Genomic DNA, 17,115 nt, shown 5'->3' with positions numbered 1-17,115 from the left:
TCTTCACTAGCCCCCCAGTGCGGTTCAGTGGTGGCAGAAATGTTCACCTTGAGATGCAACAGTGCCAGGAAGCCACTTCTCCTCCTCCTAGAAATCCCTTTTTGCCTTGCATATCCCCCATCCCCAGGCATCTGCCGAGACTCGCAACGTCCCTAACATCCATAGCCCCCAGGCTTCGTGCGTTTCACCCACGCCTCGCTTGGCTTCGGGCGAGGCAGCTCCCAGACGTTCCCAGCAGTGAAGCCAGGTCCTTCCTGGCTTCCCCCCCCCCCCCCCCCCCCCCCCCCCAAAAGCTGGCATCCCCCCCCCCCCCCCCCCCATCCTGGGACCTTTCATCCCCTTTTTCCTATTTTCTGCCCCGTCTCCGGAGCCACGCGGGCTGCCCGCGCCAATGCTTCAGGGAGTGATGCCGCGGGCAGCGCCAGCCTCCTGAGCGCCCACGCCACCCCCGGAAAGCACAGAGCGCGGCGAGGGTCCCCACCGGGAAAGGGGCATCGTGGTCCTTCGTCACCCCACGTCACCTCATGTTACAACTCGCCAGCTTCTCCCGGACCCAAGCGTGGGGTGGGCGCGCTGCCGGGGAGCGGCTGCTCGGGGCGGGCGGAGAGCGGCCGGGCCGGGGCGGAGCGGCGAGAAGAGGAGAGGAGCGGAGCAGAGGCAGGATGCGCTGGGACGGGGCGGAACCGGGGCGGGCGGAACCCCGCTCGCCGCTCTCGACACCGGGTGCGTCCTGCAGCCGCTCGCCCTCCGCGGCCCCGGGAGCGGCCCCGGCGGCGCCGCCGTGGCCAGGCGCGGGGCCCCCCGGGATGTCCTCGTCGCCCGCGGAGGAGTGCCGGTCGCCCGTGGGGCTGGACTGCTGCAGCTGCTGCCTGGATCTGGCCAACCGGAGCGGGCTGGAGGAGGGGGCCGGCGGCGAGAACAACAACCCGGGCAGCCCCACCGTGAGCAGCTTCCGGCAGCTGCGGGAACAGCTGGTCCGACAGAACCTCAACACCGACAAGCTGAGCTCCATCATGCGCCAGGACTCGCTGGAACCCGTCGTGCGGGACCCCTGCTACCTCTTCAACCAGGGTATCTGCAACAGGAATATCGACCAGACCCTGCTCTCCATCCTGCTCCTCTTCCACAGGTGGGTGTCACCGCCAGGAGCCTGTGAGCTGCCGGGGGCCAGGTGCCCCGGGGCAGCGGGCTCGGAGCTGGCAGCGGTGTGGGGCTGGCAAGAGAAAGGGACTTGTGTCACCCCGGGGCTGGGGGGGTGTCAGCGGCGGTGGAATCTGGGTGGGGAGAGGCCGCGTCTGGCACGGAGTCCGCACGTGGTGCCAGCCCATCCCTGGGTGCGGGTCCGGGTGGCTTTGCTCTGCCATGCCCGCCGTGCCTGTCTTGTGGTGCCCTGCGTCTGCCGGGCAGTGACAACAGCCCCCAGCTGTGTGTCTTGGCCGCTGGACTCCGTGCTCATCTCCCTGGCTACCTCTGTCTGCACAGACAGTGCCCTCAGGGGCATGGATAGTGTCCAGCGGCAGACGGGCATCGGCCCCATCCTGCACGGAGAGCGCAGCAGGTTCCTTGGGAAGCAGCTGTGCTGCCTCGAAAGCCATCTTGAGCGTCACTGAGAGCCCGGGTAGGGAGCCCGAGAGTCCCAGTGCCAGCTCCTGCACTTTCGGCAGCTCCCTGGCCCTCCCCGGAGTGGACACAGGTTTGGCCCGGAGTGGTACTTCCCGTCCCTGGAAAGTGGCTCTGCCCTGCCCGAGCTGGTCTCGGGGTTGCTCTGGGCAGGCTGAACGTGCTGGGGGCTGCTCCCATCCATTCCCTGGCAGACTGAGGAGCGAGGACTGCGGGGTCTGCCCTGCTCCCTTCTCTAGCAGTGAGAGCAGAGGAGACTGAACAGGAGGTCCCAGGTGCTACCACTCTGCAGGCTCCCCGGCCCTCATGAGGTGAACCCCAGAGGCGAGGAGCGGACAGAGCTGTCTCAGGTCCTGCACTGGCGCTGTGTGGGGCTGGCTCTGGTGACAGAGAGCTGGTGACACCCTGGAGGGGAGCAGCCTGTACGGGGGCTAGCAGGTCTGGGTGTCCCCAGTTCAGCCTGAGAGAACCGAACTGGGCCAGTAGTGCCGCAGGTGCCCGAGACTTCCAGCGTCTTCAGCAGGTGGGACACATCCACGACCCTAAGGAGACCTGTGGCCCATCAGTGCGGCAGGTACAGATGTCTGCCTGGCTGGCACGGCGGGCAGCGGCTCTGGGGCTTGCTGCTCCGCCGTGAGTGGGAAATGTGCCTGGGGAGCAGCACCCACGCGTTCAGAGACACCTCGCCCTCCCCTTCCCACCACATGCGCCGCGGGCGTGCTCCCGGGCTGTGCACGGAGCGGCAGGCGGGTGGGCTCACACGTGGCTGCCCCACGCGTGAGCCACCCCGGCGGGCTCCCGCCTCCTCGCCCGGCAGCGTCTGACGCCGAGAGGCTGCTGCCTCGAACCAGCCTTGCTCTTCCTGCACTTACATAACGACAAGCTGCCGCTCAGGTGGGAAGGGAGGAGCTGGGACACCTGCCAAGGCACTGGTGCCTGGCCCGTACGGGGAGCAGTGAACCTACCCAGCTGAGAAGGAACAGGAGTGAGAGGTTCCCCTCCTTCCTGGGAGGCTGCAGCAAGCTGGCACCGTGGGTGAAGGGGGAAGAGAGACATCGTCCTCAGCACGGGCTGCCAGGGCTGGGGTCAAAGCCAAGCACCTGGGTGGCTCACTGTGGCAGTCAGTGACAGTGCCTGTAGGCCAGAGGCCACTGATATGGGTACAGCAGGCTGCTTTCAAACTCATCGCTGCTGGAGCAGGATCTGTGGTGCTCCTGGTGAGGTAGGGAGTGAGCAGAGGTGCCAAGGGACAAAGATTTCTCTCTGTCAGTGTGCCTTAGCACTCCTTGCTGCCTGTCTTCCATGCCCTGCTGTGTGATGTGTCCCAAGAGGCTGCATGCATTGTGTTTGTCACTGGCTGTGCTGTGGTGTGCAAAGCTATGTCCCTCTGTCACACCCAGTGTCCAGGCATCTTGGTCTGGGGGCTGCCTGGGTGATCCCCCGTCACCCCTAGGTGGCACAACATGGGGGAGCTAGGTGCGTGGCCCCAGGCACTGGAGCCAGGTGTGCCCACACCTGTGTTTGCAGTTGTTTTGCTCCAGCCTGAACTTTCTCCTTCTGGGGAATGAGCCAACACATCCAAGAGGAGATAGCATACACAGCAGAGGATTGTGGGTGTCAGAGGAACACCCCGATAACATGCCTGATAAGGGCACCCTGCTGCTGGCACTAGGGTACCCAAACCATTTGGTGCCCATTGTTTTGGCTGATGTGCTCCTGCAGCAATACAGGAGGAAGGGAAAGTTGTGTGGATACACATCCTCATGTGTGGCCGACATCCAGGACAGCATGGGATGCCCAAGATCCTAAACCCAGAGTTGAGTCTGGCTCTGGGCCTGGCTGGCCCTGGCTGACAACTCAGTCAGGGTCAGATCAATGCTGGGCTTCTCAGACAACACACATTTCAGCATGTCTAACCTGTCTCTGGGGGTTTCTCTGGCTGGATGGTCCCTGCCAGGCTCTCCATGCCCTTTACTCAAAGCAGGGATGTTGTCAGGGATGCACAAGGAAGGCATACTCTGGACCAATTGCCTCCAGGGCTCATGCTCCTGCAGAAAGCCCTGCTATTTCAGGAGTGCACGGGATCCTGTGCAGAAAGGGCTTCTTCCCACCGTGTCATCACACAGGGCATCACAAACTACTTTCCAGGGAATTCTCAGCAGTGCCAAGGGACCATGCTCACATGGAAGCACCAGGTATAGGGAGGACAGCTGCCACCACCCTGGCTGGGCACACCTTCTCCCTGCAGGTGCCAGTGAAGTGGGCAGAAAAGTCTTTGCCATCCCTCTGTAATGCCAACGTTATCCCAGACCCAAACAGAAGCCCATCTGAGTGTAGGCCAGGGAGAGCAAGCCCATGACCACATGGCACCTTTTCCTGGGCCAGGTGGCTGAGGGGAGCCAGGGATGTGGGAGGAGGTCAGCACTGCAGGGGAAGCAGCGCCCTGGGTGTGTGCTAGCCTGTGATCCAAGCGGGACCTGCCTGGCTCTGGGTGGGAAGAGGAGGTACGTACCAGCCCGTTTGCCCACATCAGCTGGCCGTGCCAGCATTCCTGCCCAGCCACTCCTGGGCAACAGCTGGCAGCCTGGCCAGCCTGTGCCCATCCTGCTCCAGGCTGTGAGGGGACACCTCTGCATAGCCAGATCATCGGTAGGCACTGCCAGACCTGCTGCACCATCCAACAGGACCCATCCTTTGGTCTGGGCCATGAAAGGAGCTGAGGGCCACTTTCTCCCAGGCCTGGGCAAGCCACAGGAGACAGGGGAGTTCTGTGTGAGGGGCTGGAGGAAACATGAATTTGGGCAAAGCAAGGGCAGCACTGCCTTTCCTGCTGTAAGGTTAGGCTAGCAAGCAAGAGCTGCCAGGGCAGCAGTACCAGAATGGCATTTGTGTCACAGCACCACTTGTTCCTGTCTGTCGGGTGTCATTTTGCGGCAGCAATGCAGGAGGAGAGGAGCCAGGGCATAAAGGGCATCCCGAGGTGGCAGGGCCAGGGCAAACATTCCAGCTGGTCGAGTGGGCTGAAGCAACAAGGACACATTGATGGGGAGAGGGGCCATGAGTGAGCATGAGAGAGGTGTGGGTGTAGGACTGAGCTGTCCTACTCTCTTTCTTCTGGCCCTGGGACAGCTCTGCCACGGAGGGGGCCAGGAGAGTCCCCTCACCCTCCAGAACCATGCATCAGGCTTTCTTTGCTTTGCTCCCACAAGACAGAGCTGCACATGGCCTGACCTGTGGCCTGCAGTGTTGGTTGCAAGCCCTGCACACCACTAAGGTGCTGGGGAGATGTTGTTTCAGTGGCAGGGAGTAGCTTGTACTGCTGGGAGGTGCTGACCTTGGCATACCGAAATCCTCCCACCCTCGGGAAGATGTCAGGCAGGCAGCCAGCTCAGCCTGCTGTGGTCTCCATCATGGGCATCTCAATACCTTGCGACCCCCACCCCACGACCCAGCAGACTTGGGACCTGTGTCCCAGCAGCCCAGGCTCACAGGGGCTCTGCCACAGCACACTGGGTTGGCATGGCTCAGCAGGGCTGGCAGCAGCACATGCCACACCATGCACCATGCCTGTCCCTGCCTGCTCCTGCAAGACCCAGCTCCCTCCAAAAGGATATTCTCAACACTCTCTGGAGCACAGGAGAGCCATTCTCAGCCCCTCCAGCCCCTTGGGAGGGAATCATTTACCCCTGACCACAAGGCTATGGCCAAGGACTGTCACAGATGAGCCAGTCTGGTGATACCAATGTCAGCTCCTCAGCAGCCTGTCATCTTGCTTCTCTGGGGATTCTCCAGCACTGCCTATCTACTAGGGCAGGCATTTGGCTCTGCACAGGCAGAAGTAGGTGTCCCAAGGTCAGGCAGGGATGACAGCATGGCCCTATGGGGAAAAGGTTGGACAGGATTTTTTCCAGCTTTGAACTGTAAAGATGAGGAAGAAGCTGGAGTTGAAGGAAGCTGCAGGGGTCTACCCTGATCCCAGCATCATGCCTCCTCTCTCCAGCATCACATTATCCTTTCCTGGTGAGACATGGCCTGATCCTGGACAGTCTCTGCTGGGACCTGACACCTCCTCCTTGGCCACTGCCCAGCATAAAGAGGGTTAAAGCTGACTCTGTCTTTTTGGGGAGCACCGTGACCTGCATGGGACCAAAGGGCTTGGAAAGGCTTGGGATATGTGTGGTCAGAGCCTGGCAGCTGTGTGTGTGCCCAGGGGATGTGACCGTGTATGGGTCCATGTGCTTTATGTGGACTGCCAAGGCCAGTGAGGCTCCAGGTGGATCCTGCCCTTGGGAAGGACTGAGACCCTGTTGGTAGAGGACAGAGAATCACAGAACTCATTAGGTTGGAAAAGACTTCTGAGGTCATCATCTCCAACTTTACTCCAGGGTGTGTGTTGGGGGAAGAGGGCTGGAGAGGCGAGAGAGGCTACAACCCATCCCAATGCTTTGCAAGTGAGCTCTGAGTTATATTTATCCAGGTGCTGAACATGGCTGGCTTTGGGACAGGAGATCATCCTCTGTCTGTGTGCTGAGTTTTATAAATATATTTGAGGGGGCTTTTGCTGCAGAACAACTCTAGTGGCAGAGAAGAAACTCTGGGCCCTTCAGACTCCAGGATCAGGGTGGGATCCAGTCCTTGCCACCCCCACCTGCAATTCCCTGGGGATGGCAGCCCTGTCCAGATTGGCAGAGGGTGGCAGATGCCACGGGGCAGGACAAGACATTTCCATGTCCTTTAGTGAGACCATCACAGTGACATGTTTGTGAAAAAGAGCAGGACTGCTCAGGGTGGTTTGGAGGCAGGGGATGGTCTCAGGTTGTTCCCAAGGGTTGGCACAAGCGAGGTGAGAGCTGGCTGCTGAGGTCAGGCACGCAGGGAGCCTCGGCAGCCCCACAGGTACACATCCTGCCAGGAACCGATTGTCTTTCACGTTGTTATTGTTCTGAAATGTCAGTGACGGCAGGGTTTCAGCGAAGGTCCCTGATTTGAAATGCCCGGGATTCCATGCAAAGGCCAGGCGGGGTATTAATAACCGTCTCTGCTGAAGCTGTGCTGCCCTACGTGTCCTTGCCTGACCTCCTGTGGGAGCTGGCTCATGCGCCAGCCGAGCACAGCTCCTCTGCCCCCAGCCCCTGCCGGGTCAGGTTTGTCTGGGCTTTGCACCCACGATGGGGTTCAGCTGTCCCTCGGATATTTTGGGGCTCTTGCTGGGACTCCCGTCAAACATTGGGCCAGTCAGGAGAGCACCAGACTCCAGCACCTGTGGAAGGGGCCAGTGAAGGGCTTGAGGGGTTCCATAAACAGGGCTTATTCTGGGCTGGAAGAGCAGATTGGGCAGCGTAGGGTGCGCTGCACAGCTCTTGCAGCTCCCCTGCCTCTGTCCTCATTACATAACGAGCTGCCTCCCAGTTATGAGCGGGCACTCCTGCACGCCGCAGGGCAGCAGCTGCCAGCGCCTAGCAGGGCTCCGGAGCACCTGCTCCTGCCTGAAAAGGGGCCTGGGATTGTTTTTGGAGGATGCCAGAGGCCCTACTTTGGGGTTCCTCCCTCGGGCTGAGGACTCCTGCAAAGCTGAAGGAGAGGCTGGGGAAGGCAGAACCCAGGCTGGCAGCCCTGTGCCTACCTGCTGTGGGGTGCGAGGGTAGCGAGGAGCCCTCGTGCTGTGGGAGGTCCCTTCAGTGTTCCAACCACCTATGCTCTATCCCCACCCCCCTGAAACTGGACCAGAAAAGAGCACCCAGGATCCGGGGGTGATCCAGTTGGGGCTGTCCAGGATAACACAGTAAGCTAAGAAGCAAGGACAGTTCTGGAGTTCAGAGGCATAGCTGGCAGGAGTGCCGGGGCAGGGCACAGGTAACTGGGTGGCAATAACACCGAGTTCAGTGACAGCACTCCAGCCCGGCCAGTGGGTGTGAAACACTTTGCTCTGCAGACAGATTTGTGGATTAAAGCTCTGCCAAGGGTTCAGCCTGCAATCCTCCCTGGGGCTGGACATGCCTGGTCCATCAGAGCGGGTAGCATGGTGGGGGTTGGCTGCACTGCCCCAACAGCCAGGCATGGTGCTCAGAGAAAGCTGCAGAGTTTTCACTGGGCTGTTCCATGCTTGGCACTCTCGTCTCAGCATTTGGCAGCTGTGGGACCCTTTGTGGGGAGCAGTGAGGTGCAAGGGTGCCCCACAGTCCCTGGCAGGGCACCCACCAGGATGTCTGCACTGGGTTGGCAGCAGCAGCATGGGGCTGGTGTTGACAAACACCAGCAAGATAGGATGTTTGGCCACATGATCCAGGGCTGGTAACAACCCCATGAGCCTTTTTTCCTCTTCCTCTCCTGTGCCAGCATGCCTGGGGAAGCTGTGACTCTGGGGGCTTCCAACATGGTGAGAAGGGAACTGGGTCCTCTCTGGCTTCCAACATGGCTGAGACTGGGTCCTCTCTGACCTCCCCTCCTCACACTGCTGCTGGGAGGCAACTGCTGCTAGGGGCACAGGAGGAAGAAGAGGGTCTGGTGATAAAGTTAAAGAAAAATTGCAGCTCTCAGCAGGCTGGCTTGAGGGTGTGCACTCGCATGCTAGAAAAAACCAGAACTGGGAGTACAGCCAAGTACCTTTATCAGAGGAAGCAGTCAGCCCCACAGCTGGACACTGGAGCCTACCAGGGCTCCCTCCACCACCCCACACTGCCTCCAGCCTGACAGGTTGGAGGAGTCTCCACACTACAATCCCTGCCCATGCCTGCTGCCTGGTGGGTGGGTCACCTGTGTCCCCTCTCCATGGCCACAGAGCTCATTCTGCCTCCATTGGGCATGAAGGGAAGGAGGACATGTTCCCTGTCAGCCTTCCCAAGGGTAGGTTCCCCTCTGACCTTCCCTCACTGAAACCATCCCTGGGTTTCCCCAGTGTGGCAGGGGCCACCACCTCTGTGCAGGCCACACATGACTCTGGTGTCCCCTGGCTTGAGATTGGGACCAGGCAAGGCCAGCAGCACCAGCTCTGCAGGCAGGGGGTGCATCCTTACCCAGTCATGTTCAGGTGTGCCCAGAAGTTCTGGAGCAGCACATGCCCTGGGTTGGGGCATTTATGACCCCTCCTAGGCTCTGATGGGCATGACCTGGGTCCCCATGTCACAGGGTTCCTGGTGGCATGGGGCTTCTACATGTCTCACACAGCACCTGGGTGGCACCAGCTGAGCTGGAGGGTAGTCCCAGGCCTCAGGGAGCAGCTCAGCCAGGGAATCTCCAGGAGGAGGAAACTAAGATCTGGACAACTGGTGCGCTCTAGCAGTGCTGGGCCCACAGCCCTTGGGACTGACACAGAAGCCCCATGACAGTGCCATAGGGCAGGCAGTTGGTATTCAGGATGCTGGCATTCCATGGCAGATGACTCAGCTGCCTGTTTCCCCCTGGGCAGCCCCTAGCACTACCTCTCCTTTCCGAGAACCAGGATAGAGCTGCTGAACAAGACCTGGAGCTCCTCAGCCCTGTCCCACACCCAGTCTTTCCTGCCACAGACAACCACAGGCCCCAGCCATCACCAGTGTCCCCAGCCCTTCCCTCTGTTCCTGCAGGGCACAGCTAGGATGCCCTGGTGCTGGCATTCCCAGTCCCTTGGCTGGTACCACCACAGTTGCAGGATTTTGGGCTGTGACAGGCAGAGTTTTCTTAGCTGTGTTTGCAAGCAGTAGCTTTTCCTCTCCCACTCTGCTCTGACCCTTGGAGTAGGAGATCTGGCTCTGCAGAGCAGCCTGGGCAGCCTTGGCTCTGCGCCTTTCCGAGTTTGCTCTCCAGTGTCTCTGAGGCCAGGCTATAAACATTTCCCACGCCTCAGACCCTCTGAAGGGCCTTCCTCCCATTGAGCTGAGTCCTTGGGAGAGAGCAAGCCAGGAAAACTGCCACGGAGCCATGAGCACAGCCTGGAGCAGGGTGAGAACCGAGTCTGGGAAGCCCGGAAGCCCCAGCCCTGGGGCAGCTCCTGAAGCCCCAACCACCTCTCGGCTCCATCGGCCACTACCAGGACAGGAGCATCCTTTGGTGTGTGGCACTGCAGTGCCTGGAGCAGGTCCAGCACACAGGGCACAGTACAAAAGCACGGCTTGTCCCTGGGGCTGTGGGAGAGGATATGTCCCCTGACCCACAGCACTGTGCAGGTGTGGGATGCCAGGCAGCAAGAGATAAACCCCTCGTCCTCCTCCCTATCAGCCCTTGCTCCAGCTTGGCAGAGGTCTGTGGTGGCTGCAGAACTCCAAGTCCCATTGCTGAGGAGGGGGTTGTCACTTAATGTCACCCAGTAGGGGGGCTGGCATCTTCTGGGCTGAGGCACAGCTGTATAAGGGCTTAGGGGCTCCATGGGAAAAATATTGGAGGCTGGCAGCTTTGGGGTGTCTTGCAGGGCCACTGCTGGGGTGATATCATCATTGGCTGGTGTCACCACCTCTCCTCACTGCTTGATGACAACCGTGGGTGCTTTTTTCCCCAGAGAGCACAACAATTAGTGTCACAACTACCCTGTATTGCAGCTGCTGTTGCTGTTACCAAAATAACCACAGGCACGAGCCGGGCCCGGCCTGATGAACCCCCTGTCACTGTGTGTAGATGCAGGAGCTGCCATGCTGCTGCCTCAGGGGTGCAGTTCACACCCTGGCCCCTCTCGCCCAGCCTGCTCCAAGCACCCATCACTGCTGCCATAGGGTAACTGTGAGTCCATGGGGACTTGCTCTTTAGGAAGAGCAAGGTGGCGTGTTGCCCACCCTGCTCTGCTTGGAGGAGCAGGAGCAGGTGATAGGAGAGGAGGTGGCTGCCAGCAGCCTGGCAAGGCCAGGGCATGTGCTAGGAAAGGGCCCCCCCACCACCTGGGGTGCGGCTGGAGCCCCATGTAGGACCCTGCTGCTGTGGGGGCATTGGGGCAGCTCAGAGGGGCTCATGGGAAAAGCTGGCACAAAGCAGGATCCAGCAGAGCTGGGAGCTGCTGCTCCCACTGTGGAGGCGCCAGCAGGGCTGCAGGTGATACCTGAGGCTGGGGGTGCCCTCCCACTATGCAGGGGCACAGGGAGCTGCCCTGTGCCATGCTGCTGACGCGGGTGTGCAGGCAAGGCTGTGCATCAGCTGTTAGTCAGGGCAGGGTGTGCAGGGGGTGCCAGCAGCGCCTGTGCATCTGCACGCAGAACAGCAGCCTTTGTTTGGCACACAAAGTGTGTGTCACAGGATCACAGAGGCCTTCAGGTTGGAAAAGACCCTCAAGATCATCAGCTCCAGGTACTAAACTAATGTGCTTGCACATGTGTGCAAGCAGGGTGCACCAATGTGCACATGCATGTGTAGGGTGTGCCCCCATGTGCAGAGCACCCGCTCGTGTGGGCTGCAAACACACATGTGCATGCAGGGGATGTGGGCGTGTGGGTGTGCTATGTGTGCACGCACATGTGCAGGCATCACTTTCTTGTAGGGGCTGCAGGGTGGGTGTGCCGTGCCTGTGTGTGCCCCGTAACACGTTCAGGAGCCCCACCCCCACATGAGGTGTGGGGCTGCGAGGGGGGCTGCAGCCCCCTGCCCAGCCTGACTTGCCCTGGCCGCATAGGGATACCTCATTTACTGAATGCCAGGAAAGAAACATCTGCTTCTTCATCCCTCCAGAGCATCCCTTGCTGCGGCCTCTCGATGGCCAACAGCATCCTGCCCAGCCTAAGTGAGAAGCCCATGCCCTGAGCAGTGATGCGGGCAGGGCTGGGTGGAAAGACCCAGGAGGACTGCAGAGAAATCAGTGACTTACTCCGGTTTATTTTTGCAGTAGTCCCAGCTCCATGGGGAAAAATATTGGAGGTGGCAGAGCTGAAGCAATCTCCCCCCAAAGCATTTTCCAGCTGCACTCCAGCAGCTGCAGAAATATTTCGGGGTTTTTGGTGCCTGAGTGCTGCATTAGAAAGGTACCAGGCAGGGACCAGGAACCTCAAGCTGTGAGACAAGGACCACCAGCCAGGCTCTGGTCTGCCGGTTCTGGAGCCCTTGGTCCCTGCCACTAAAGATTTTAGGGCTTCCTTTGGGAAGGAGACTGAACCAGGACTGGGGGGGCCATATCGCAGGAGGTGGGGACACAGGCACAGCTGCCAGGGCTGGGGGCAGGCTGGGATCCACCCACCCCATCTCCCTGCTGTTGACACCTCTCTGCAGAAGACAGGAGGTGGCACAACTGTGGGAGAAAATGCTCTCCCCATCTCTCCTGTCTTCTCCCCAGTGAAAGCAGCATGCTTCATGAGCTGCAGTGGCAAACTCAGTCAAAGGACCCCTGATTAGAGTGCTCTGGACTTGTCCCAGCAGGGGGACAAATCTGTGTCCCAGGGGCTGCCACCAAGCCCACCACCAGCCACTCTGGGGACAAGTGCACAGAGAGGCCTTTCATCTCCCCGGGGAGGGGGGCACCCGCGCAGCTCGGGATGGCACACTGGCCATTGGCCTTGAAAGGGCCAATTGAGTGCAGCTGAGGTCATCTCCCAGCATGTTTACCCTGTGGCTGGAGCCCCTGGATGCAGCCAACACCCAGGCTGTCTCTGCCATTGCAAGCTGGGGTACGCAGCCACAGGCAGAGCCAGCATCGCTGCTAGGAACAGAGTGGCTGGAACAGGGTCACGGGGTGGCATGGCCTTCCAGCCACCATACTCCCCGAGCCTCTTCAGAAGGAGGGACTGGTAAGTCAGGCCTGGTATGGGTGAGGGGAGGAGCACAGGCCAGCCCCGGGGCTTGGGGGACAGACACCTGCCTACTATCTTGAGTGCCAGCACCCTGCTCAGCCCCTATTCAGCAGCTTTGCATGGGCCAGAGTAGTGCTGACACAGGGGGATGTGCATAATTCCCACCCCCTCCCAGGTCCCAGATGGGCCCACCAGGGAGAAAATGCTTTCTCACATCCCCACATCAAACCCACATGTCCCAGGGCACCCACATATTTCCCGCTGCAGTTCACAGACAGCACAGCATCCTCACCCTGCTCTGGGGTGGGGTTTGTGGAGAGCTGCTGGGCTAGGTCTTGCTCCCAGCAGCAGCTGGGCTGCACTGTGCCTCAGTTTCCCTTTCTGATGGGGAAAATCCACTCTGCTCTCCCTCCCTGCTCGAGGAAGGGGCACAGCAGCACACCCACAAGTCAGGTTCCTTGGCCTCTCCCAACAGCCAAGTGCCAGCCACTGGGAGCTGGATCGGGGTGCTCAGTGTCCTTTGCAGCATCCCTGGAGTGCACATGCCCTGCCAGCACTAACTCTTTCTTGGATACTATGCCGTGTGTGGGGTCTGCCATCCAGCATCAGCTTCGCCATGCCCAGCAGGGGATGAGTCTCCGGGGTCAGGGGCAGAGGGGCAGAGATAAATGGGCAGCCGAGGGCAGTGGAGGCAGCACCGGGTGGGCGGTGCCACCGCAGCCCCTGGGATGTTGGGGGCGTCTTAGGACCCTGCTTCCACTTCCCGGAGGAGACCCACTTGCTCTGTGTATAAACGGCTGCGTGGACGCGGGAAGGAGCGGTCGTGCCCGCGGGCTTACACGCGAGTGCGCGCACACGGGGACAGCCCCGAGCGCCGGCCCGGCCGCTGCAGTGCCGCTCGTGCCCGCGGGGGGGCGCCCTCCCGCGCGCGGTTATACAACGCTGGGCGGGGCCGCCGAGCCCGGGGCACGTTCGGCCCGGGGCGCTCCGTGTTCCCCGCCGCGGCCGCCCGCTCCCATGTGCGGCGGGGCCAGGGTGTTGTTCTGTAACCCCCGGCTGTTCTGCAGCCCAGGGGTGGTGGTGTTTAGTGCTCCCGAGTTTGTTACGGACCCCGATTTTGTTCTGGACCCCAGGTTGGTTCTGCATCCCTTGGTTGTTGTTCTGCAACCAGGGCGTGTTCTGTAGCCCGAATTTGTTCTGCATCACAAGGTCATTCTGTTGCACCCTAGATTTCTTGTTCTGCACACCGGGTTGGCTCTGAATCCTGGAGTTGTTTTTCTTTGTACCCCGAGTTCGTTTTGGACCTCTGCTTTGTTTGTATCCGGGGGCTGTTCTGCACTCTGCGGTGTTGTTCTGTACCCCGGGTTTGTTCTCTACTCCGCAGTTGTTGTTCTGTAACTTCGGGGTGTGTTCTGTACCCTGCGTTGGTTCTGCACCCCAGGTTTTCTCTGCACGCAGGTTTTCATTTCTCCTCCTGGAGTTGTTTTTTTACGCCTGGGTTGTTTTTCTGCTCTCGTTTCTGTTGTTTGTCACTCCTGTTTCGGTTTGTTTTACACCCCCGTTTCTGTAATGCACCCCGGTTTTTAGCAGCCCCTTTCTGTTTTTCATTCACGTTTCTATTTTGCACTCTGGGTTCTGTTTTGAATGCCCATGGCTCCTCTTTCCCTCCTGCCTCCCTTTCACAGTCACGGGCCCTCACTGTGTGGGACCTGCAGGCTGCACCTCCAAATGCAGATGGGGTTCATCCCTTCTCCCAGCCCCCAAGCAGATGCGTGTGTCCCCCAGGAACACAGGAATGGCATGCTAAGGCTTGTGGGCTATGGGGTGTTGCACTAGGCGTGCCGGGGGTCCCAGGACTCTGCTTGCAGACGAAGGGTGTGGACTGGGGGTGCAGATTGAGGAGGACACAGTGCTGAAGCGCGGGGTCCCTGCTCTGGGACGGCGCCGTGCTGTGGTTTAACTGCAAGGGGCGGAGGGGCTGCAGAGAGGGGCAGTACCCGGGAAAGGGAGCAGTACCAGAGGGCAGTGTGCCGCAGCGGGGGCAGTACCGGCGCTGCGGGCGGTCCCCGCCGCCTTCGCCCCTCCCGGCAGGGCGGGCGCCGCCGATATAAGCGGGGGCGGCGCGGGGGCCCCGGCAGTGCGTTTTGCTCCGTTTCCGCGAGTGTGTGTGTGCCTGCGCCCGCAGCCATGAGCACCGGCATGTACCAGTCCCCCATGGAGGTGGCTGTCTACCAGCTCCACAACTTCTCCATCTCCTTCTTCTCCTCCTTGCTCGGGGGGGATGTAGTCTCCGTGAAGCTCGACAACAGGTAGGGGCAGCCCCGGTGCGCCGCGGCGTCCCCGCCATTCGCCTTCGCCGCAGAGATCTGGGGAAAGGGGCGTCTCAGTGCCCGGGGGGTGCTGCTGCGAACCCCACTGATGAGGTGGGGGGGCATTGCTGCTCCGGGAACGAAGGACATACGCGACCGGTGCCTGAATTAAGGAATTCCCTTGGGGAGGAGGGCGCCCCGGTGCACTGGTTGAGGGGGAGGTGTCGCGGTGCACGGACCCCTGTGGAAGGGAGGTTTTCGGTGCTGACTCTCGGCCTCTCCGCTCTCTTCCAGCGCCTCCGGAGCCAGCGTGGTGGCCATTGACAACAAGATCGAGCAGGCGATGGTGAGCTGCAGCGCTGCCCCCTCTCCCCCGCACTTTCCCCCGTCTCCCCGCGGGTGTGCTATGCACGGGGATCGTCTTCCCGCTCCCGGGTGGGTGCTCGGCCCAGGCTCGGGGGGTCCCTCTGCCCACGGGGGTCCCCACTCCCCACCCCGCTGCCAGGCAGAGCTGCTCTTTGTCTGCGACCGCCGTGAAGCTCATTGGTTCCAGGCACTCCGCAGTGCGCAGGGAGCGAGGGTGGACATGGAGGGGGACTTTTGGGGTCTGGGGTTGCCCGAGCCGCGTTCCCTGGGTGCTCGGGAACTCCAGCCCCCGCAAATACCGGAGTAGGTGAGGGGGCTGGAAAGTGCTTCTACATGCAGAGAGACCAGAGAGATGGCGGCTGAGTGAGCTATGCTGGATGAGCACCAAGCCCTGGCTAGGGTTCCAAGAGCGGGGTGGGGAGGGATGGTCCTTGGGAAAAGCTTCTGCAGCATTTGGCATTTGCCCCAGCACTTGGGAACAGGAGGGATCTACCCTCCGGGCATTACTCTCCGTTGATTGGTCTCTTCCATTGCCTTTTGCAGGATCTTGTGAAAAATCATCTGATGTACGCTGTGCGGGAGGAAGTGGAGGTCCTGAAAGAGCAAATCAAGGAACTGTTGGAGAAAAACTCCCAGCTGGAGCGTGAGAACAGCCTCCTGAAGACCCTGGCCAGCCCTGAGCAGCTGGAGAAGTTCCAGTCCCGGCTCCCAGCAGAGGTGCTGTGCCCTGAGGAGCAGAGCCCCGGGGTGGCTGCCCCGGCCCAGCACTCCGGGGGCTCTGCGGTGTAAGGTGGCTCTGTCCTCGGGGTGGGCAGAGCCACAGAACTCTTTCTACTTAATCTCCTGCAAAATCGTTTCCACCTTCATCTCACACGAAGGACTGCCAGATCCTGGCACTGAGCCGTGCCCCTTGGGCAGCCCTGGCCAGCCCACAGAGCCAGCGGCCGTCTCCTTCATGAGGATGCTCTTCTGCAAGGAAGACAGGGGCAGCTGAACCCCCTCCCCATCCAACTGCCCACCAGGTGCCAGGAGGAGATCTGTGGTACCTGTCCCGGGCTCTGCTGAAGAGCAGAGCTGGGCAGTCTTTGGCACCGTGATGGTAACTGCGGTTGGAAGGAGCGCACGCCAAGCCCCAGGCCACATTCTGCAGGGGGGTGTCTCTTTCCGGCAAAGCCTGGCATTGGAGGGAGATCGATGTTCAGTGAGCAAAGCAGATATGTCCCGCAAGCCAACCAGGAGCCTGCTGGAACCCGACCCAGACTGAGCAGCACCAGGGGTGGCAGCTGCAGCGTAGACCGTGGCTGAATGCACAGCAGTGTGGGGATTACAAAGAAAAAAAAGCTTGTTTTGTTAGTTTGGGCATCTTCTGTAGCTGTATCTCTGTATAAACGTGCGCACAAGAGGTGCCTCTGAGGCCGTGGGGTGCCCGCTCTGGGTCAGCCGTGCCCATCTCGGCATCTGGGGCATTCGAAGGCAGACTGGAATGGTGAGCACCGTCAGTGGACAGCCAACTGTTGCAAGTGGCACCAAGGAGGGGGCAGATTCACTCCTCTCTGGCATCCCACCTGACAGAACCACGCGGCAGTGCTGGGAGGATCTGGACTGACTACTGGGCAGAGCCACAAGGCAGGTTGTGCTCTAACCCACTGGGGTGGAGGAGCCAGCCCGTGTTCCTGGGCTCCCCTCTGTCCCTGGCCTGTTCTCTGGGATGTGACGGGACATTGCTTTTGATGTCAGAAGCGGTGACACTGTTGTGTAAATCTAGATAGAAATGGCAATAAACTCTACTTTTTATATATACCCATGCCCCAAGCTGTGTCTGTGGCTGGGAAGAGGTGGGAGAGTGGTGACACTGGGGAAGAGACTAGGAAATGCTAGAATGGGACTGATGAGGATACTGGGCTGATGCTGTTCCCCAGCTGGGAAAACCTGGCAGCTCCCCACCTTTGCAGTGGGGTTTAGTTCCCCTTAGATGGCCCTGGCTGAGCCAAGATGGGTTTTTGGAGATAGGAGCAGGCAGCCCCTTCCAGGGGCTGGATGGGTGACCTAGGGAAAAGTGTTGTGAACCTGCAGGTCTCTGTTCCCCGTGTCACACCTGTACAGGGCACAAACAGAAAGGAGGCTCTTCTCAGGCTGTGTGGAGC

The 17,115-nt window shown here is 60.4% G+C and overlaps 1 protein-coding gene across 2 annotated transcripts; it reads left to right on the top strand.

The window, feature by feature from the left end:
- Positions 1–683: 683 nt before the first annotated feature.
- Positions 684–16,771, top strand: TSC22D3 (TSC22 domain family member 3). 2 transcript variants are annotated; one of them, XM_041424284.1, is made up of 3 exons: positions 684–1,129; positions 14,900–14,951; positions 15,515–16,771. In XM_041424284.1, exons 1-3 carry the CDS (start codon positions 807–809, stop codon positions 15,758–15,760), a joined length of 621 nt encoding a protein of 206 aa, XP_041280218.1. In that variant the 5' UTR covers positions 684–806; the 3' UTR covers positions 15,761–16,771. The 2 variants fall into 2 exon arrangements, with proteins under 2 accessions (XP_041280218.1, XP_041280219.1); XM_041424285.1 differs by lacking the exon at positions 684–1,129 and adding an exon at positions 14,249–14,605.
- Positions 16,772–17,115: the final 344 nt, after the last annotated feature.

This window comes from Onychostruthus taczanowskii, unplaced genomic scaffold (assembly GCF_017590055.1).
Source record: "Onychostruthus taczanowskii isolate IOZ18803 unplaced genomic scaffold, ASM1759005v1 scaffold81, whole genome shotgun sequence".
NCBI classification, from domain to species: Eukaryota; Metazoa; Chordata; class Aves; order Passeriformes; family Passeridae; genus Onychostruthus; species Onychostruthus taczanowskii.
This window is presented reverse-complemented; position numbering and strand designations above follow the sequence as displayed.